This window comes from Ipomoea triloba, chromosome 6, assembly GCF_003576645.1.
Source record: "Ipomoea triloba cultivar NCNSP0323 chromosome 6, ASM357664v1".
Classification (NCBI taxonomy): Eukaryota; Viridiplantae; Streptophyta; class Magnoliopsida; order Solanales; family Convolvulaceae; genus Ipomoea; species Ipomoea triloba.
Window position 1 is genome coordinate 23,250,734 of NC_044921.1, and position 21,184 is coordinate 23,271,917.

General features: G+C 35.3%; 3 protein-coding genes across 3 annotated transcripts; 1 reads left to right on the forward strand and 2 right to left on the reverse strand.

Moving 5' to 3' along the window:
• Positions 1-519: 519 nt before the first annotated feature.
• LOC116023055 (auxin-induced protein 10A5-like) lies at positions 520-1,349 on the reverse strand. The gene has a single exon (XM_031264010.1). It carries the CDS (start codon positions 1,258-1,260, stop codon positions 823-825), a length of 438 nt encoding a protein of 145 aa, XP_031119870.1. The 5' UTR covers positions 1,261-1,349; the 3' UTR covers positions 520-822.
• Positions 1,350-11,064: 9,715 nt separating this feature from the next.
• On the forward strand, positions 11,065-14,154 carry LOC116022979. The gene is made up of 7 exons (XM_031263900.1): positions 11,065-11,329; positions 11,472-12,080; positions 12,256-12,443; positions 12,645-12,868; positions 12,966-13,165; positions 13,558-13,683; positions 13,911-14,154. The coding sequence occupies exons 1-7, from the start codon at positions 11,177-11,179 to the stop codon at positions 14,007-14,009; spliced, it is 1,599 nt and encodes a 532-aa protein (XP_031119760.1). The 5' UTR covers positions 11,065-11,176; the 3' UTR covers positions 14,010-14,154.
• Positions 14,155-14,625: 471 nt separating this feature from the next.
• On the reverse strand, positions 14,626-20,025 carry LOC116022324 (protein IQ-DOMAIN 32-like). The gene is made up of 6 exons (XM_031262975.1): positions 19,689-20,025; positions 18,117-18,641; positions 17,807-18,010; positions 17,236-17,316; positions 15,467-17,129; positions 14,626-14,990 (listed from the first exon to the last, which is right to left on the reverse strand). Exons 1-6 carry the CDS (start codon positions 19,770-19,772, stop codon positions 14,971-14,973), a joined length of 2,577 nt encoding a protein of 858 aa, XP_031118835.1. The 5' UTR covers positions 19,773-20,025; the 3' UTR covers positions 14,626-14,970.
• Between the last annotated feature and the right edge of the window lie 1,159 nt (positions 20,026-21,184).

Here is a 21,184-nt window from a genome sequence, read left to right on the forward strand (position 1 = left end):
TGAACTCCTCAAACCAACGATATATATCCTACTTGTTTCTTGTCGACAATTTATAAAGCACAAACCAAACATTAACTGTACCACAAAAACTGACTTATAAATATAAATTTCACTTAAATTTTGATCAATAATCGATGTGGAGCATATCTTTCATTTTGATGCACATTTACATTTCACATTTATTAAAATTATAAATATTTTTTTATCCCAACTAAAATGCTAAGTACGTTCCACAATGTATGTGAACTATTGAAGTATAATCTCTTTTTAATTTATTTGGTATGACATTCTATTATTCTGTTATGCTTTGATTAAAATTTTAAATTAACAGTTAAATTGAATACGTAATGTAAACGTTTTATGTTATGAATTAATAAAATAGTTACGTTTATCTTAAGGAATATATGTTCAAGTATATTTTATGTTGAACATGCTGACTGGCGTGAAAGTGAACATAGCAAGTTGTTTATTCAATTATGACCGTTACAAAAAAATAAATAAATCGCCAAATAATGCATCTTAAATAATAATCATTCTTATAATATTGTTAAATATAAGAAAATTAAAAAAAAAAATGTGTATTGAGTTTTGAATGTATAGATTCTGGAGCCGAATCCGGGACGACTTGACAGCCATCTCCGGCCATATTCCGGGGACCGGAGTGGACTTTGGCTTTGCTCTCAAGTCTCAAGTCAGATAAGTATTGAAGCAAAATTACAATTGAGAAAAAAAAAAAAAAAACGGAAAAGAAATTCCGGTTAACTGTGCAGACGGTCTGACTCGGACGAGCCAACTCGGTCTCTCTCTCTCTCTCTTTTCGTGTTAACAAACCGATTTATCGGAGACGCCGTGCAGAAGCGGCCGCGACTCCGTCCAGATTTCTAGGTTATTCCGGAGACCGACGGAGCAGTATCTCTGAAGCTCCGTCAAGTTCACGCATCGGGCCGAGCCGGCGTTCGATTGGGGCCGGGCCACGTACCGGAGAGCCTCTTCGAACAACGACTCGTCGCAGGGGATCGTTAACGGGCCGGCGTTGGTGAACCCGTATTCCTCCTCCGCCTGCGACAGAAGCTTCACGAACACCGGATGATTCAGGTACGTCGCGCGCACCACGAATCTCTTGCAGCTGCTCCCCACCGTCACCGCCACGTGTCCCGTCGGCACGTCCGCCGGGACGCGCCCCCGCGCCGCCTTCTTCCTCCACCGCCGTAGCATCTGGCGGAGCCTCACAATGTGGCGGATTTTGCTGCACGCAGACATTTTTTCCGGCGAGTTCTTCTTCTTCTTTAGATGTGCGCTTAAACTGTTTGATGAAATGACACAGATAGGGATTTTGACTTTTGAACACCACGAATCCCCCCAGGTATATATATGGGAGCGGCTGCGCATATGCCCCTGGTTTTTGAGATAATTACGAATTTGGGATCCAGTGCAATATTCTCGTAATTGTACGTTGTTACTTGTTACGTACCACGAAAACTTTTAACAAATGACTGCAAATTTTTATTTCCAAATATATTTTTTCGGATAAGGATAAGTCAAATGTGACACTATTTATGAATCCTTATTTGTAAAATGAATCTAATAAAAATATAAATGTAATACTAATTATGAATATATATGACAAGCATCTTGTGCTCAGATGATAATTTTGTGAATCTCCTTAAAGGGAAAGTCATATGATCAAATTCTGATAGTGGGCTATTGTCTATTGACTATTTAGAGTTTAGACTACAATAGATAGAGAAAATATAGAACAAATATTACCATCCATCTCAATGATGAGGATTCACGAGACGGTCTAGTGAAAGATTTTGTGATTTTATTTAAAAAAAATTCTATACAAGATATTTTCCTAATAATATAAAAATATTATAATCTCATTAAATATAGTAAAAAAAAATTCATAAAAGTTTTCACATTTTTAGTGATGGTGATGATTGGGTGGTTGTTGGAGTTGATAAAGAATTAAGCAAAACAAAAAGATTATGAGAGTACAAATGTTTGTATCATTTGTTGTTTAATGTCATCAATTACATCAAGTCATGCTTAAATTTTGTGCATATCTTCTTTTAGTTATGCCGCATCTTATTATTAGCACAAAAAAATATTCTTTTTATTTTGTTAATTTTATGATATAAAAAATTGATGAATGTATCCAATCACATAATTAAACTGCAAATATTTAATTAAAAATAAATAAATAAATAAATACACGCATCAAATGATCAAATCCTAAATAGTGAAGAATAATGACATAATTTTCAAATATTAAAAATTACATATTAACCTTGTTGGGTTGAACCAGTCAATCATAAACAACCTAGACTTGTTTACTTCATTATGGTCCTTTGTTGGCTAAGGTAAGAACGTGGGATTTACTCCGTACACACTCTGAGGTAATAGTTGTGGCATGTGGATATCCCTCGTCACCCAAACAAAAAAAATCTTAAAAATTGATTATTAAACAATTTTTTTTTATGGTATCACACTAATTTTGGTAAAATAATCATGGGCAATTAATAAAAATAAATATATTTTTTAAAAGACCAATGTAAACCATTGATAGACTCGTCTGGATTAATCTCGCTCGTCTTGCAAGATACGAATATGGGTATGAGATGCAAATTAATAAACCTTATATATTACAACAATATGATAAGATCACAATGGATAACTTTAAACATTGAAAAAAAAAAAAAAACATTTCCTTTTCTTGGCAAATAAAATGCTACACTTGAAGTCTTGAATCGGCATAATTTTATTCTCTTTTTTTTTTGGATTACTAAAAAATCTGCATAACTACTATCCAAATGTGTGCACTTGGTAAACCCCGTATTGTGATCTTAATTGTTAGATGACCACAAACTAAGAAGGTAAATCATCTTGCACGACATATAATTGACTGACTCAAATTAAAAAAAAATAAAAAATAAAATTGCCTAGCCTACAATAGTGAACACATGTATAGTACCACATTAATCCATTTTTCATTACATCCATGCATCTCTTTCACTTTCTTCTCACTCTTTCAATTCTTTACATTCAGATGCAAATTCCACTTCATATTTTCCATTGTACATCCTTATAAGGAGAGGACAAAGGCAATTATGGTAGATCTATACAGCTAAATAATTAATTACCCCAAAACATTAATATTGAAGTGACCTAGTGACATTGATACAAGTTTACCTACTCTCCATCCTTGAACTTAGCCTTTTCCTTTACTTGTACGTAGTACAGTGACCAGCTGGCAATCTGGAAACTCAACTTCCTCAATTCATACAATACAAGACAACCTTAATTCCTGGTTGTTGCTCATGCATGGAATCTTGTTGCTAATTTAAACTATACAACATATACTCCACATATTAATTAATTACTCACATAGTCGGTCCAATCTAACTTCGAGACTCAATATCAAACTGTACACTTCTGCACATAAGGAGTTCATCTCAAACTCAAACCATCAATATTCGTGGTAGGAATCGAACCACCACCCTACTGGTGAAAGCAAGGCCTAAATAAAACTTTAATTTATTAGACCAATGCCCTGATAGAGAAGTATATATTACTCCGTATATTTTTATTTACCATTTTGGATCGATTTTTTCCTAAGAAAAGTCACCCGTTTTGGTCTAGAAAATGAGATTTATGCCATTGTCAACTGTACGTACTGCTCCGATTGAGGAAAAAAGAAGAAGAAGAAGAAGAAGAAGAAGAAGAAGAAGAAGAAGAAGAAGAAGAAGAAGAAGAAAAGAGTACCCATGTACGTAGTAGTACTTTGAACAATAATTTATTTGGTGAAAGCTATAACGATGGAACTAAAAATTAACTTATGAATTAAAAATATCATTACGAGAGATTCTTACGTGTTATAGCCTATAGGTTGATTATTTATGATTCTTAGGTGTTATAACAAATTTGTTACTAATTGGATAACTAAATGCATAAACTTTTTGACCAATAACAAGATTGAAATTCCTCCATTGCTTTCAACTTTTTGACATTCAGTTGGTATTATTAGCTAGCTACCCTCTCACTAATAATGAGAGAGGTAGTTGTTCAAAGTGTTTTGAATTTTTCTATTTTTGTGTATTAATATACTAATTAGTACAATTATAAACCTATGATTCATTACTAAATAATCAACATAATTACAAATTGCATATAACACTCTATTATAATCTAACTAGATACAAAACCCCATCCACCTTCAATTCTAGAAAACTTGAATCCTTAATATTAAATCATGTGGGGAAATTATGAAATTCATTTACTATATTTAATTTAAATTTAAAAAATTAAAAAATGAACAAATCGGGCAGTTGAGCCCATGTGCAACGATTCCCTTTGCCTTCTTTTCTTTAGCGTTCTTTACCTAACATTTTCTGGGGAATTAATTGTATTGAATATTGATGATGAAATAATAGAAATAATTAATAAGTTTTAAAAATTCAAAATGAATTATTTTGCCACCACTATTCTTTTACGAGCATCGTCCACGTTGTACGCTCCAAGAAAATAAAACATTTTCACGAACTTCTCATTACCCGTTACCTCATTGTACGACCAATTTGGATGTTTTAATTTTTCTTTTTATTTATTTTTTGGAATCACATCCTATAATACCCTGTCATAATACCCCACCCATCATTCAACAACGACTACTATCTCACGCCACACGTTGCCATCAAGTGTGGAATTAATTCTCGAGGTGACAAAAAGTTTTTTTTTTTTTTTTTTTTTTTAAGTACTAGTTACAAATTCTGTTATAATGCAGTACGGAGTATTGATTCATAAACTATTTTCTTAACTTACTGAAACATAAAGAGTGAATACCTCTCCTACTGAAACTCGAACTCATAACCTCCCATTTGTTACTAGACCGCGACATTATTGACAAGTGATAAAAAGTTAATTTTGATAGTTAATGATTTAAATTTCATACCCTTGGAGGTTTTTTTTTTTAATTTTATTTTGTTTGTGTTATATTAGTTGGTCTACTGTTAAAACTACAAAATTACTTATATTAAGAAGAAGAATGGCATAATTTTACAAAATTAGCCTTAAAAATTAGGGTTTGTGACTTTGTGTACTTTGTTTCTTACGTTTGTGTTCCAATACTGCTTCAGTAGGTTGAGAAAGTAGTTATATGAATAGATACTACATTGTAACAGAATCAATAATACTAAAAAAAAAAAAAAAAAATCAAGGTGCCATTTTTCTCCACTATGATGAGTAAATCATATCTTGCGTTATCTCATCTCATAATTGATTAACGGGAAGGAAATGAAAGGATTAAAATCATGATGTCTTACTTTGTAATTAAGCATGGAGGCAAAGTAAATTTGGATTGTCAGTTACCTTGCAAGAAGGTGACATAAATCTGTCAAATTTGTCTGTTGTTTGCCCTAATTACGTTAATTAAGCCCCGAAAATCACGGCCATGTCCTCTAAATCCGTGGATCACCGATTGGATTTTAGCGTTGATTAACTGTCATTAAGATTACGTTGTATTAACTTCATTAAACAACAACATTAAAATTTTCCTCCGATTTGTGCCTCGGATTTACTTCACAGTCCGATGTTCAGTGCAGAAATCAATATTCCTGTTGTTAACAAGGTCTGGGGCAAGATTTTAAAAGCAAGATTTACTTTTTAAAAATAAAATACAATTATAAATGAATTTTATTTCACATGGATCTGAGAAAGCTAGCCACAAATTAAATGGTGTAATATATGGTTGAATGTTTGCATGTGTCTTATGTATGATTGAGTTCATTGAACTAAGAGAATGATTTAGAAATGTTGAATTTGATGGATTTGGAAATCTTTTGGCGACCAGTTCTTGTTTGTTTTTAGTTAACCACAATTGAATAATGTGTTGTTATGTATGTTTTATATATCCTAAGTTTAGTATATGCCCTTTAAATGTGTAAGTCGATTTTGGGGTGTTTGGTAAATAGCTATTAGCTGATTGAGTTAGTGGGGTTGATTAGTTCATGATAGTATTAGCTGATTGTAGAAAGATGTTTAGTAAATTAGCAATTAGCTGATAGCTTATTACATGCAAAATGAATTTCTCAAAAACCTTATCGAAAAAATTGTCTTGAGCAGCTTTTTGAATTTTAACATTTTGGAGCAATAAACTGTTACAAAAAGCTAATTAATCAAATACTTATATTGAATGTTTAACCAAGTCAAACAACTAGCTAATAGTGGTCAAATAAGTAAAAAACGGTTGATAAGCTAACTATGCTACCAAACATGAAATTTGTCTAATGGGCTTTAAGCATCACGTGAATAGTCCGTCGAGGTTCAATAATTATCCTAATTAACTTAATATATAGTTAAATTACATATTTATGTTTTATATTTTATATGCTAAAAATCACATACACATGCTCATCATGGAATATAATGAAGAGTGATTAACTTAACATTTGTTTTTTAAATTGTATAGTTAAAGGGAAATTATTGGTTAATGATCAGTTGTGGAAGACTGCAGTTATTTGCCACTGACAGGATAATAAGTCAGTGTTTCATGATTTGGTAACCCCAACTTAGATCTGAATGATTTGCAGAATATATTCGATTTAACCAAATGATTTAAGAAGATATGAAAGATTTATGTCTGAGAGTTTTAATTTATCTAATGTGCTAGATTTTCTGTAGACATTATTTTTTCACTTAAGAGGTGGATGAGTAATTATCTTGATTTACATTTTTACAGGTGTGTTTAGAAGAAGTTTTTTATATTTATTAGTTATTGTAAATTGAACAATCTTACAATTAATTAAATAAACACTTAAAATAAATCAAAAGAACTTTAAATTAAATACCTATGAATGAGGTTTATTCACTACCCATCATGATTAATCATGGTTCCTCGAGTATAATTATGTGTTAATGTATTTGAGTTAAACCTAGTGCTTCTCATTTGTTCAAATATTCTAATTTGAGTATTATTATATTGAATGTGATGTAATATTATACATATATAAAGGGTCTAACTTTATAAGTTACTATAATATATAATAGTTCTATTGATAATGTATTTTGTCATTTGATTTAATTATGAATATGTCAGGATATGATCTTGATATATTGTTATGGGATAATTTTGTTGAATTTGTGTTTGTAGCTTATGAGATGCTTTCAAGTTTGTCTTGCACATGCACATGCACACCGTTAATTAGTTGGTTCCATCGGACCAAGACAAAACTATATATCTATTTTCTACTAATCATAATATTATACGTGTCGAGTTAGACTGCAGCTGGCGACGCAGTTTAAAATTAACAACTTTTTAAAGTTTAATTAAAAGAAAATTAACAAATGTATAAAGGTCAAAATAGTTTTTTCTTTTCAAGTTTAATATATGCATACATTATCATTTGATTATTATATTGGGGACCTTAGTTCAAAGTCACATTATTTTAAGGTGGTGTAGCTAACATGCATTTGATTGGACCCCACCAACTCATAGATACCTCAAACTCAATACAAATAGAGCTAGAAAAGTTAACTCTGGTTTAGCTACCGCGTGATGAGGTTTGATTCGCGATCACAATAGTGCCTAGATCGTGGGTTTTACTAAAAAGTTGGGATCGCAAGCAACTTCACTGCGGAGCTTTGGAGGTTGAGAGAGGGTCTTATCCTTGCCAAAGACCGAAGGATGGAGAAGATTGTGGTTGAAACTGCTTGAAACAGACTCGGAAGCTATGGTGCATGCCATCGATGAGTAATTAGGTTCCTGCCCATAAGCTGATACTTTGATCACTGATTGTAAAGCCATCATGAGTCAGGTATTGACATCATCCATGATTTGCGAGAAGGCAACCAATGTGCGTTTGGCGAACTTGGGACAAACTAGTGAGTGGGGGACACTAGATCAACCCCTAGTGGGCATCATGACCTTGTAGGAAAAAAAGATAATAGAGATGTTGCTACTAGAAGAATCAATTAATCCTCGGACCTTTCGGCCCCTCAGACATACCAAAAAAAAAAAATACCAGATCAAGAAGTTATAACGGTAGGAGTATTTTTGTCCAAAAAATTGTATAGTACAACTCTAAAAATACAATGTACAAAATAGTTAGCACTAAAAACATGAACATGAATTAGGGATATAATTTTGATTGGAACTTATTATGTTTTTAGATATTTTTATTTAATACCTTCTAATCTATGTGAGATAAGTAGACTTACAATTTTAAAAACGATCCATTAATCATCAGCTAGCCAAACCGAATATTGACCTAGCTAATCATCATTTTGAGAAGAATTCACCAACAATAAAAACATATATGCATATTGGAAATTCTTTTTCCTTTTTTTATTATCATGAGAAAAACTTATTCATTCATGTGATAGTGTGCATTGAAGAAATCTCATTTGTGTATATTAACCCACACATAATAGGAGACAATGAAACCTTCTTCGTCTTTGGCCATGCGGACGAAGGGATCTTCGTCTCCGGCCCTTAGTCTCCATGACCAGAGACGAAGGTCCCTTCGTCTGCATGGCCGAAGACAAAGAATAAGACGAAGATTTTTAAAAAAAAAATTACGTAAAATAAAAAATATTTTTTAAATCGGTAACCTGTTAGAAACGATGAAATTGGACAAATGGTATGAAATCAATTAATTTAGGAATTTAATTATTGTAGATTTTTAAGTTCATCAGTGACCAAATCGCATTATGGTGTGTAGTTTGGTGGTGTATTTAACTTTTATTCCAAACAAATATTGAAAATGATTGATGATCGTTATGGGTTGAGAAATTGAAAAAGAAAAGGAAATGATTAGAATAAGTTGTTAAGCAGATGAGACAAAGTGTGATTGCCATTTTAAAATTCGTGAATGGCCACGAATATCGTGGTTACATTGTACAGCTCATAAAAGGAAACTGTTGTGTGCTCCGCTGTTGTCTGGTTTTGCGGTTGCTGCATTAACATTTTCTCACCTTCCAACCAAAACTTCACTAAAACCCTAACCTACAAATCAGCTGCCCTCATTTCCAACTACGTTTTCTGTCTTCTTCTACTGCGTACTGGTACGATGATGAGGATTTCTTTATTCCCTCCTCAAACATCATTAATTTATTCGAAACTTATACATGTCAGAGACGATGATGAATCAAACTACAAAGCTGGCTCGTACCCGTAACTTATCGCTATCTATCATCGTATCCTTCTTCTTCTGTACTTTCCAGCTATTTCCGGACAATATATTTTGGGCGGTGATATTTATTCTCTGCGCTGCGTAAGCTAACTAGCTAAGCTAATTAAAGTACTAACCGTACCAAAAACAAAACAAAAATCCAAAGAATTATGGAATGGGTTAGTGAGGTTTTGTCCTCAAGTTTTTTGGTGGGTTTCAACTTTCAATTAATATTTATCTCATTATTCATTACCTTATTCAATTTCAAAAACCCTTTTTCAGTTCTTCTCATTAGTTTTAATTAAGTTTTTACATAGTTTTTTGTGAGAAATGTTTATTGATAGTCTTGGTTTGAACTGGTCAATTATAAACGATCTAGGTTCGTTTTATCTCGTTGTTATTCTTTGCCTGATAGGCTTCAGTACTCAAAGCACATTTTAAGTAGCGGTTGTAAGTTTTTCTTAAAATCAAAGAGTTGAACTAGGGTTGTGTTGGCTGGCTTTGTGTGTGGAGAAGTTTATAATTTAGTATTGAATCTTGAAGTTGGACATGCTCGATTACCTCCTCATGAACTTTGGGGGTTGATTCATGGTCAAGGAATTAGTCTGACAAAATTAGGATATGAAACAAAGAGCGGCTAGGAAACGAAATTTTCTACTTTTGTTCCCACCCAACTATTAATTTTTCACATTTAATTTAGTCACACGATTTTTAAAACCTTGTCACATTCGGTCCTCCGACCTATTATACAGTAACCAATGAGCAATTTTTTAGTTGAAAATGTCATAGAAAATAACAACTTTGTCCTTCCAAATAAGTCACTTGAGGTATAAATTTGACCACCGATGATCAGAAATTAGGTCAAAAGACCAAATGTGACAAGGTTTTTAAAGTAATAAGACCAAATGTTGAAAGAGTAATAGTTGAAGGCCAAATATGAAAATCGTTCGATAGTCATAAGACCAAAAGTGAAAATGATAAAATTGCCTGCTAAAATAACTAAGTTGGTCAAGTTATTGATTTAGTAATTACATTGACATGAAATTAATTTTTAATATTTTAAAAGTTCATTTTTTATGTGTAATAAACCGTGATTGATAGTCTCATTTGTCAATACCAAAATCATTTTCATTTGGATATTATCGGGCCTGGATATGTATGGTATAATTGGGCCTAATGAGTGCTTGTGAAAAATGTAACTGGGCTGAATAGCAAGTGCCCATTTAATATAGGCCATAGAAGCCCAAACTTGGCTCAAAAGAGTAGCAGTCCGCCAAGGCAATTTATATCGTGGAACAGGGTCCACAGTAGACCCTGCCCAATATATAAAATCTGACTTTATGAAGTACAAAATTTATGTTCATAATATACCTACATATAAAGAAGATATAATAAATATGAATTAAACACTTAACATAATACACATAATTCATGCTCATAATGCACAAAATTCATATTCATTATATCGTGTTTATGTATTATGCACTTAACATAATAGACTAAGTCTGAGCAACATGGACCGGCCTAATAGAGTAATTGGATTAAGAAGACCCAAGAAGGATATCCAGTAATGAGCTATCAAAGAGTACGATGCTATCAAAAAGTAGGATAATGATTGGATTTAGTATTTGTAATATTAGTAAAATTAAGTTTTATTATTTATAATGTAACAAAGACTCTCAATATGAGGACATCCCAAAATTCTTATTCCTTATGGAATTATGAGTCCAAAATATATATAAATAAACCTTCTATAATCTATATACTAAGAGAAAGTCCGAACAATACAATACTTATATACCCTCCATATATTTTTTCAACATACAAATTGTGGCTATTCTAAACACCCAAAAGCCAACAATAGGTTCATGATATAACGATTGGTCCGCCAGTTCCCGTCGCTAAACTGCCACGTATGTATACAAAGTGTTCGAATTACAGATTTACAAAAATTAGTTAGTTTTATCATATCTCACTGCAGAAGAGAAGAAAGAAGAAGAGACGCGGCAATGGGGCAATCATCATCCACCGACCAACTATCGCCGGAGCAACGGGAAGCAGAATCCATAGCTGCGTCCACCGGAGCTCTCCCCACGCTTCAAAAATCCTTTTCTGTCCTCTCCGATCCCCAAACCAACTCCATTCCCATTGAATCGCTCAAGGTACATCACACTTTGATGATTTCCCGTTTCCCCTTCGCAAAAAGATGCATTCTTTATAAACAAAATTGGATATTTTTGTGAAATTGATTGAACCCCCTTTGAATCTTGTATGGTATTTGATCGTAGTTTGCGTTGGTTACAGAAATGTTTCAGCTTTACCATTGAGAACTCCGGGCACGAAGGAAATGGCGTGCCTAAAGATTTCCCGGTTTTGTTGAGTTACTTGAGTTCTTGCATAGTTGACCAGTTTTTCTTCTCGGATGGAGAAGTGGGCTGGGTTGAGTTCTTGAAAGGGTATTCCAATTGTTGTGCAATGACAATTGGTTCAGCTTCTTTCAATAATTTGTTTAGGTTGTTTGCCATGGTGAGCTCAGAAGCAGGTCTTCCTGCAAAATTGCAGTTTGGGTCTGATGATGATGACAATAAAGTCAGTGGGTATCTATTGCCTGTTGATTTGTTGATGCTTCTTTGGATGTGTTGGGTTATGTGGTGGGATTGTAAGAAACTGAATTGTGGTGAGTCTTTAGGGGATTCTGGGCTTCCAGATGTTACGAATTTGGTATGGTCAGCCGTTGAATCGTGTGCTGAGGAAGGCGGTAAGTTGGACCCGTGGGAGTGTAACGTTTTAGAAACCTTTGTTCAGCTTCCTGCTGGTAAAATCACTATGTGGGCGTTAAAGACGGTGCCAAACCTCACAGATTGCCTCTCGCATTTTGTTCATGCCAGACTTTCTCACTCGGCAAACCTTGAGGTACTTCATTTTCATTCGACTTTTTTCGCACTAGTCTGTTTGTCGTTGTAGTGTTGTCTATGAAGTATGAACTAGATGGTGCCTTCTCGTGCTAGCATACATGGGCCAGAGTTTTGTTTTTGGATTATACGTGACTAGTATCTTAGATGCTAATTGTATCTCTAACCAATGCTAGGGCAAATCAAACCAGCCGGGGCCTTTTGTGTTTGATGTTTCCCCAAAGGAGAATTCTATTAGCAACCTCATTACTTGTGGAAGGGCCTGGGCTATCTCCCTTACACTGAGGGGCACTATGTGTGACGAAATTTCAAAAGCATGCTTTCCAAGTAGTGCGGATGATTTAAATGACTTGATTCTTTATCGGTTCGTATACTACTTCCTTCTATGGTTTATTCCCACTACTAACTTTAAAGTTAATATGCATTTTATGGACCGGAGCAAAACCATGCTTCTAAACCTCTAATGAATTTTCTTGCGAGTCTATATTATTAATAAGCAGAAGGTAAATTTTTTTTCTCTGAGTTTATTGAATTCATTGGTTCATGCCTTTATTTGAAATTTTAGGTCATCAGTCCATGGGAAAGGTCTGACCAGATTTTGGTCAAATGTTGAAGGCTATAATGCTCCATTGTTGATTTTAATTGCTGCTTATGAACCTAAAAATGACGAAAGGAAATGGATTATCGGTGCTCTCATTAATCAGGGTTTAGAGAGCAAGGATTCGTTTTATGGAACTTCTGGTAGTTTATATGCTATTAGTCCAGTGTTTAATGTTTTCATATCCTCGGGTAAGTAATTTTGTTTGCACAATAGATTCTTAATGAATTTTTTCCCTATGTTAAGTACTATGTATTAAGAGCATAACAAGTACTTAATGCTTGGCAGGGAAGGAGAAAAATATTGTTTATAGCCACTTGCATCCAACTGTTAAGATGTACGAGCCTCGTCCAAAGCCTGTTGGGCTTGCTTTTGGAGGATCTCTTGGCCACGAGAGGATATTTTTGGAAGAGGATTTTGCTGGAGTCACTATACGCCATCATGCTGCTGACAGAACCTACCAACACGGTTCGCTTTTCGCTGGTCAGGTCAGTATTACAAATTTAAGGTTCGATATAGTGTTCGAATATTATTTTCCCCTGAAACTATTGACACCTTGTGGATAACCTAGTTTACGGGGAAATAGTGTAACCTTGGGGTTACCAACTCAACAGTCTGATCAACTTGGCTAGGGTTGCTTTCAAGTTTCAACTACAATCTAGTTTTAAACACCTCTTGATTGATTTAGGGTTTCAATACTTAGTAATGGCATTCTTGAATTTGCGGATATCTAGTAAAACACGAGTTTTCTATTTGTCTCTCACTAGTAAATTTGAATCTAATTTGGTTGGACCATTTGCTCAGAACATCCTTGCATAGAAACTATATGGAATTCAAATGACTGAACCATCATAATCCATAAATTTTTACCTCCCGACAGGGGTTCTTGACACATGAAGCTTCGGTACTCGACGTTGAGGTGTGGGGATTGGGCGGGAAAAAAGCGAAAGAGACACAAACAGCGTATAAGAAAAGGGAGGAACTCTTTACTGAGCAAAGGCGGAAGGTAATCCACTTTAGGATCTGCGTGAGATTATTTATTACATTTCGCTTTTCTTTTGATTTCAAAACCTTAGAAGTTTATGGGAATCACAAATCAATGCTTTGCAGATTAGTTGATTAAGAAAACCTTGGTGTTGCATATATTCAAGAACTGATTAGTTTATGACAAAATCAAAAGATGAATATTTATATCCTAAACCATTTTGTTACTGTGACCTCCTTCCATGGCAGGTTGATCTGAAAACATTTGGGAATTGGGAAGACTCCCCTGAGAAGATGATGATGGACATGATTACTGATCCCAATGCAGTCCGCCGGGAAGATCGATAGTCGAGAAGATTCAACGACGGTCTACAACTTTATATGAACTCGAAAAAAATCATAAGTGGACTCTCAAGGAGCAAAACTATTGTCATATGTTTTGATTTTGTTGGAGAAAGAAATAAAAAAATCACAACTCACTTTTTAGGTGCCATGTAAAGTAAATTAAAGCATGTGCTCCATCTCAACTAAAAGTTGGACTGCACATATGCTCACACGTGTGCGACGCGGAGATTCGAACCCATAACCTTTTGCATGGCTCTGATACCAAATTAAAGCATGTGCTCCATCTCAACTAAAAGCCTAAGCTAATAATTGGACTGCACATATTATATTTATGCTCACAAAGTAAAAAGTGAAAGTATGTGTAGTAATATTACTCTTATGGAAAATGAAAGTATGTGTAGTAATATTACTCTATGAGTTTGTACTCCTAACAATGATTGAATGATGTATATATTTGGAAATAAATATGTTTTCTTTGAAATTAGTCCTTTAGAAATAAGATTTCTTATTCAATATCTCCCAATTGTCAAATAAAATTGTAAAAATTAAAGGTTTTGGACAAGGCATTTATATTCAGTGAGGCTGCAATTTTTACAGGGCATACACTATACACAGAAGATTTGAATCCAGAAAAGAAAGAATATCCTTTATATATTTCTGCAGTTTCAATCAAGCATCTCAGACTCCTCAAATCAAACCAACACTAGTCAAGACACTGATATGATATACAGTATATTGTCCAAGAAAACATTCCAATAAACCTCTCAAGAACCCAAAAAAAAAAAAAAAAAAATCATGACAAAAGAAACTCAACACAAAGAAGCAATAAGCATTGTAATGGGGTAAATATACATGAAACCTTGCTCTTTCTACATCAGTCTCCCATGAATAAATAATATACTCCATATGATCTTTGGTCAGATATTCATCCCGTCAACATTTTCAGTAGACGCTTTGTTCAGATTCATCTCTGCCACCTTCTCTCTGGAGAGCGAAAAAAAATAAAATCAGAAAGCAAGCAAAAGATTATACATAAAATGAAAATAAATCCAGGTCCAACATATATGCCTATGATCAACCAAGCGAATTTTAGTTTTGGGTTCAAGGAAGTATAGCTATGTCCAAACAATAGACATATTTTTAACCCGGTTATAGGGGATTTTAGGAATTTCTATGACAAAGCCGTGGGGGAAAAGACAAGTATGGTTTAGGTGGTTCTTCTTTTATGTCATCTATAAAACATGAGAGCAGAGAGAATGGTATAAAAAGGCTAAGATCCATAAATACATTCATCAAGGATAAGAATAAACAAGTGAAGTGATATGGAAATAAACCTTCCTAATTGATTCAAGTTGTTGTTCGTAACATGAACTATAATTATAGAAATAAAAGTGTGATCAACATAAGCTTTAATGAGTACATAAAGCTAAATGCACATAAGTATAAGGTTTAGAAAATACCATGTGGAGACTGAGTTCCATTTCCTTTTGCGGTCTGTTGTGCCTGAGACAGAGACCGCTGAATCCTAGGTGACTCCTGCCTTCCATTTGAACCAGGCAGAGAATGTCTCTTTTTAACATAAGCATCCTTGTTATGGACATCGGGACTTGATCTGGGAGAGCTGTTCGAGATAGCCTTAGCTCTTGCTGATTCTGTTGCTTGCATGTAACTTGGGAGAGAACTACTGCTACTGCTATCTCTTGGTTCCTGATCCACGTGTTCACTTTTTGCAGAACCGAATGAGTTTCTCCGCTTCCCACTTCTCTGATCCTTAGGTAATTGATCCAAACTAGTTGTCCCTGCATCTTGGTTAGGATTTGAAGGGGATTTGTTTCCAGCAGATGATGACAAGCGGCGCTTGCTGTTTGATCCACCTTTTTCACTTTTGGTCTTAGGTTTTACCGATACATTACTAGAAGGTGTACCTTGTTGGGATTCAGGAAAAGTTACATGGCTCCTTGGAGATGGCTCGGGTGATGACTTGGATACCTGACAACCCATCTCGGATCCAGGCTCAATCTGCACATCAGTGGCATGTGTCTCGGGCTTCTGCTCGAGATGTGGTAAATCGGGAGCAACCACAGGACCAGTATGTTCACTGTCACTAATACTATCAACATGTCTCCCGGGCTGGACAGAATCAACGTTTGGAAGTTCATTCCCTGAACTTGTCTGTTCATGAGTCTCGATATCCAGATTCTCATTGCTCTTATGATGATGTGCAGTAGTATCAATGGAAGTTTTTGATTCCTGCTCAAACTCATGAACTCTAGCCTCAGACCTATCTGGTGAATCGAGTGTGGAAGAAACAGAAAGTTCAGTGCCACATTCAGATCCCCCGACTTGAACAGAACTGTGTAGACCAGAATTCTCTGGTAGGCTCGCCTCACTTGTCTTCACTGCATTATTGGTGGCAGATGATATTGTATCGGCAAAAGACTCTGTTTCAGTTTCTTGACTGCACAAACTTGTTACTTTCCCAGAACCGGCTGTCAAACTTAGTACTTCAAATTTTGACTGAGCAGCAATAAACGCGGGATTACTTGCCTTTCTAGATCCAAGAGAGAACTTTTTCCCCTCTGGTTGCTCGGGGGCAATCCTCTTCCCCGAGTGTAGCTGTTCATCATTCTCAGTTTCAGTCTTAAGAGGGAAAGAATCATGCTCTTCTGGCAGCACCGCCTTTTCCCTGGATGGAAGAGGTAAAGAAGAACCCGACTCATCTCTTGAAATCTCTTCACCGAGATCCTGAGGCTGAGGTTCTTCTTGTTTATAAGTTAAATCAGGCGATGCTGAGGGATGATGTGCTTCAAAGGATAACCTGTCTTCATCATAAGTGATCAAATTTTCATCATTTTCGGATAGTACTGCCGGTGCCTCTTTACTAGACTCGATGCTTGTTGATTCAAGTTTACTTGCAGATTGAGTTTCGGGTTCAGTTGCAGCTTCCAAATGGTCGTCCAAGTGTTCAACCTCTTCCTTTTCGTGCTGTTCAGCAGGTATTTCTGTACTTGGGGACAACCTTGTTGAAACAGACATCCATCTTTCTAACCATGTCCAGGAGGAGTCGGATTTTGAAGGATCACACTTGATGTTAGTTTTGGTCCTTGGAGATGATTCCAGAAGCTTCCCCAAATAAGAAAAATAAGTCAGTTTTGGGGGAAAACATAGGATGAAAAAGTGTAGTACGATGCCAGTGGCATGCATGTAATTTCACATGATTCTTTGTTACCTGCCGAGCAAACCTATTGCTTAGTAGCTTTTCAATGGAAGTGTAAGACGCCCGTGACTTCTTGCTGGAATTTTCTGTTCCCTAAAGACAAAGGAATTCGTCGTTATAAAATTCATAGGCAAGAGCAAGTAATTCAATGGCACAAAAGAACATTTCCATTTGAAATGTTTGACATGAAGAGGAAAGGAAGGAGCAAAGTCAAACTTGCACAAAATTCTCGACACCCACCCAAGGGCTAAAAGTGCAGTTACTCCTAGGGTGAAAAGCAAGATATCTGGAGCAACCCCAGTCCCTAGCCAAGTTGGTCGAACTGTTGACTTAGTATCCACAAGGCTCCAAATTCTGACTCCCAATGGGAGAGGCCTATTGGCCTTCTTGGTTTGAGCCGGTCAGCTATGGGCAACCTAGGCTGGTTTACCTCCTTGTGATCCTTTGCTAGCTAGGGTCACAAGGTAGGGTTTACCCGTGCACACCTTCGGGTATTGAATAATGGCCAAAATCATAGTTAGAGAACATTTTTAGATTATCAAAATACAATATTGGATTTTATTCCCGAGTTAGATTTAATTACCATATTTGAACATAGATGATCTTTCTCCAGCTTATCATTCCCTTCAATATGGCGATGCGCATGACGAGCCCGAACAAGAGCTTGCATTTTGACAATAGCTTGAACACACCGTAGAGTTCCCACGGCATGCCTGCGAACTAGATGCCCCCGTACAGCAGCTTGCAGTTTTATTACTTTCTTATGCTTCAATAGTGAGTTTTGAGCCTAAAGAAAGGATCAACAGAATAATTATAACCACTCCATTTGCATTTTGCATATCAAACGGTTTGATAATTTCTTTTACTTGAATGGAAGAGAATAAACAAAATACCAGAAACACCCTGATAGCGGTCTGTATAACAATAACATCTGGTTCCTTCAGAGTTACGTTATCTTTATTATCATCCACTTCACTAGCTGCAGCGTCCACTAACTTTTCGTCAATTGAAATTGGAGACTCGGGTTTCTCATCTGCACACTCAACAGCGGAGGGCTTCTCCGGAGTATTGGATTCAGGTTCTTTGGCATCTGTACTCTCAGGAACATCGGACAGAGGATCAGTTGCACAGGTCTTGTCTGGAGTATTGGATTCAGGTTCTTTGGCATATGTCTTCTCAGGAACATCAGACAGAGGTTCAGTTGAGTAGGTCTTGTCTGGAAAATTGGAGTTAAGTTGTTCTGTTGAGGCCTTTCCCGGAGTGCCAGAGTTAGGCTGTGCTTGAGAATTGATGCCAATTGATTCTGAGCTGTCCTTATTTGCGGATTGTGTTTCTGAGACCACCGTGTTGCTCAGAACACGATGCCTTGCAGATCTCTTACGGAAACTCCATCCGCGTTTGTCACTTGAGCCCTTAGACTGGAAAAGAATTTCAAATTACACGAGCTCAATATAAGTATTCACCAAAACCGAAGAATGCTTAATAAAGGAATAAACAAACAAACAAACAAACAAAAGCACTATGCACACATTGCTCAGCCATAATGGTTAGCTGAACTACAACTTTAATTTCCTCTAAATTTTGAGAGTACTTTCACACGAGGATCTTAGTAGTTTTGCTGCTTTGTATTACACATGTTACCACATGAATCCAATAAAATAGATCCATGCAGCACGAAGTAGACGCCTATAGAAATTTATTTAGTTTCCCTTCGTTTTCTCTTGGAGGTGGGGGTCGGTGAGCAATGCTTTATCATAAAAATATTACCCAAGCACAAAGATATTGTAAACGATCAAATCAAAAAACAGTTGCCAATTAGATTGGTTACTAGTAAACTTGTACTGGCAACAAGCAGAACAAATTCATGTTCCTCATCGACATCGGTTTCCCATGAACAAACCTACATTGCCTCTACTTCTGCAGAATTACCAAAACACTAAATCCACAGTAAGACATGCATTGAATGTCATAGACGAATGAACATCTCCATAACTCCATTGATCCAAAATTAATTCCTCAAACTGATGAAGTAGCTACCTCCCACAATCCATTCTAACCTTAAAGGAATCACAATTTTAGATCAAAATTTAATGATGAAAGCATAACCTGCACTTTTTCATGCTAAAGAGACAGATCTTGTTGCAATGATTTAAACTCCTATGCTGGCATTATTATAAAGAGCAACAAACTCCACTCAAAATGGAGAACATAGGATGAAATATGGGATTTGAAAATATGGGATTTGTTCAAGACAACTATATGAAATAGATTCCTAACAAAGATTGATCAAATATAAAGCTTTGACTTATTTCCTTCTTTAAATCAATTACTTTTCTAGGCATTATCTAATCAGCTGCCAAACAGACAAACAAACAACCAGCGAATCAAAAGATCTGAAACGTGAAAACCAGTCAAAACCCAACACCAAAAAACAAATCTTTTACAACATGAAAGAATGTGTATACCTCAGGAGCTTCAACTTCATCCCTGTCTGCTGAATCACTGCCACAAGCGATGATCTTGAAGCAAGTTGTTGCAGATCTTCCCATCTCCCCTCTCTCTCTCTCTCTTTCTCTCTCTAGTCTCTAGAAGATAATAACGGTAACAGTCTCTAGGCTTTGTTGGTGTTGTACATTTGATATGGTGTTTTGTTGTTGGGAATTGTACCCAAAATCCGTGAAAGGGAGCTGGTAAAAAAGGAGGAGCAGCTTTAGGCTTTAGACCCGGCCGGACCTGAACACACTCCTAAAATCTAGCTAACTTGCGTGCTTCAAATCCGCCATTATCTATGGAAAACATCATCGACAAAACTTACGGCGCTCAAACATGACAAATTATACATTGACCTGACGTAAATTGTGCAGACCTGCCTTTTATCCTCTGCACCCATTCTTCGTACTTTTTTTTACATGACAGATGAAAATTAGGAAGAAAATCAGCCAATTAAGTAAATTGGTTTATTCTTTCAAAAAAAAAAAGTAAATTGGTTTAAGCCAAGCATCTTGTGCTCAGATAGATTGTAGTGACTCTCTCGTATGAAAGGTCATTAGATCGAGCCTCAGTGGAGACAGATTGACTCTTTGTAATTGTCTTCGCTTAACTACTTAGATTACTAAGATTAGGTGCACAAAATTAAAATTGTATAGATTACATGTATCCACTCCCTTAGAATTTGCGAAATGTGTATTGGCATTTGGAATCCTACATTTAATTTAATGAACTAAAGTTAAGTAATGTGGTGTGTCAGTGTTACGAGGGTTCGTATAATCGTATACGAACATCATTCGCAAAATTTTAAAATGAAAGGAATGATACTTAAAAGATCGACCCAATTAATAAGTTTTGAAACAATTGATGGATTAAATGTCTACAAATTAACAAAGAGACCTTATGAGCGGCTTGGTTGGATGTAGTTGCAATTCAATTGCAATACCATTCTTTGACAACTCGAATTACAGGTTTAGTTGGAAGGAATTGTAATTTCACCGAATTGCAATTCCCTCATTTTGTTGAATTGCAATTCATACCCTCCCCCGATGGAAAAGAGAATAAAATTATTTTTTTTTACCCTTGATTATTATTAGCATTATTATTACACAAGAACAATTTAGTCTTTATATCATTTCTTCCTTTTCATTCCCAATGATTATGTTCTTCCCTACCAAACAACATAATTTGAATTTTTACTTTATTTTTGTCACCTTATTCTTTTCCCCCTAATTCCTTACTTACCACCAAACGCATGTTAAAGTGCATATGAAGGAAAAAGATGTAATTTTCCAACATTTAATTAAATATGTTGACTTGATATAATTTAATTAAGCCATAGTTATTAGCAAATACATATATAATATCTTGATACTTGTTTCAAACTAAGTCACGAGTACTCACGACAACAATAAAAATTATTGTGTATTTTTTTTTTTTTTGTAAAATTAAAAGAAACAGTCACATCAATTGT

Excerpts from the sequence above, each read along its gene's own strand:
- LOC116022324 (XM_031262975.1), bottom strand. The coding sequence starts at position 19,772 with ATGGGAAGATCTGCAACAACTTGCTTCAAGATCATCGCTTGTGGCAGT. Across the intron at positions 18,011-18,116 it reads CCGCTATCAGGGTGTTTCTG|GCTCAAAACTCACTATTGAA; the intron begins GTATTTTGTTTA and ends TCCTTTCTTTAG. Across the intron at positions 14,991-15,466 it reads TGGAACTCAGTCTCCACATG|AGAGAAGGTGGCAGAGATGA; the intron begins GTATTTTCTAAA and ends TTCGCTCTCCAG.
- LOC116022979 (XM_031263900.1), top strand. The coding sequence starts at position 11,177 with ATGGGGCAATCATCATCCACCGACCAACTATCGCCGGAGCAACGGGAA. Across the intron at positions 12,081-12,255 it reads CTCACTCGGCAAACCTTGAG|GGCAAATCAAACCAGCCGGG; the intron begins GTACTTCATTTT and ends AACCAATGCTAG. Across the intron at positions 13,684-13,910 it reads TTACTGAGCAAAGGCGGAAG|GTTGATCTGAAAACATTTGG; the intron begins GTAATCCACTTT and ends CTTCCATGGCAG.
- LOC116023055 (XM_031264010.1), bottom strand. The coding sequence starts at position 1,260 with ATGTCTGCGTGCAGCAAAATCCGCCACATTGTGAGGCTCCGCCAGATG.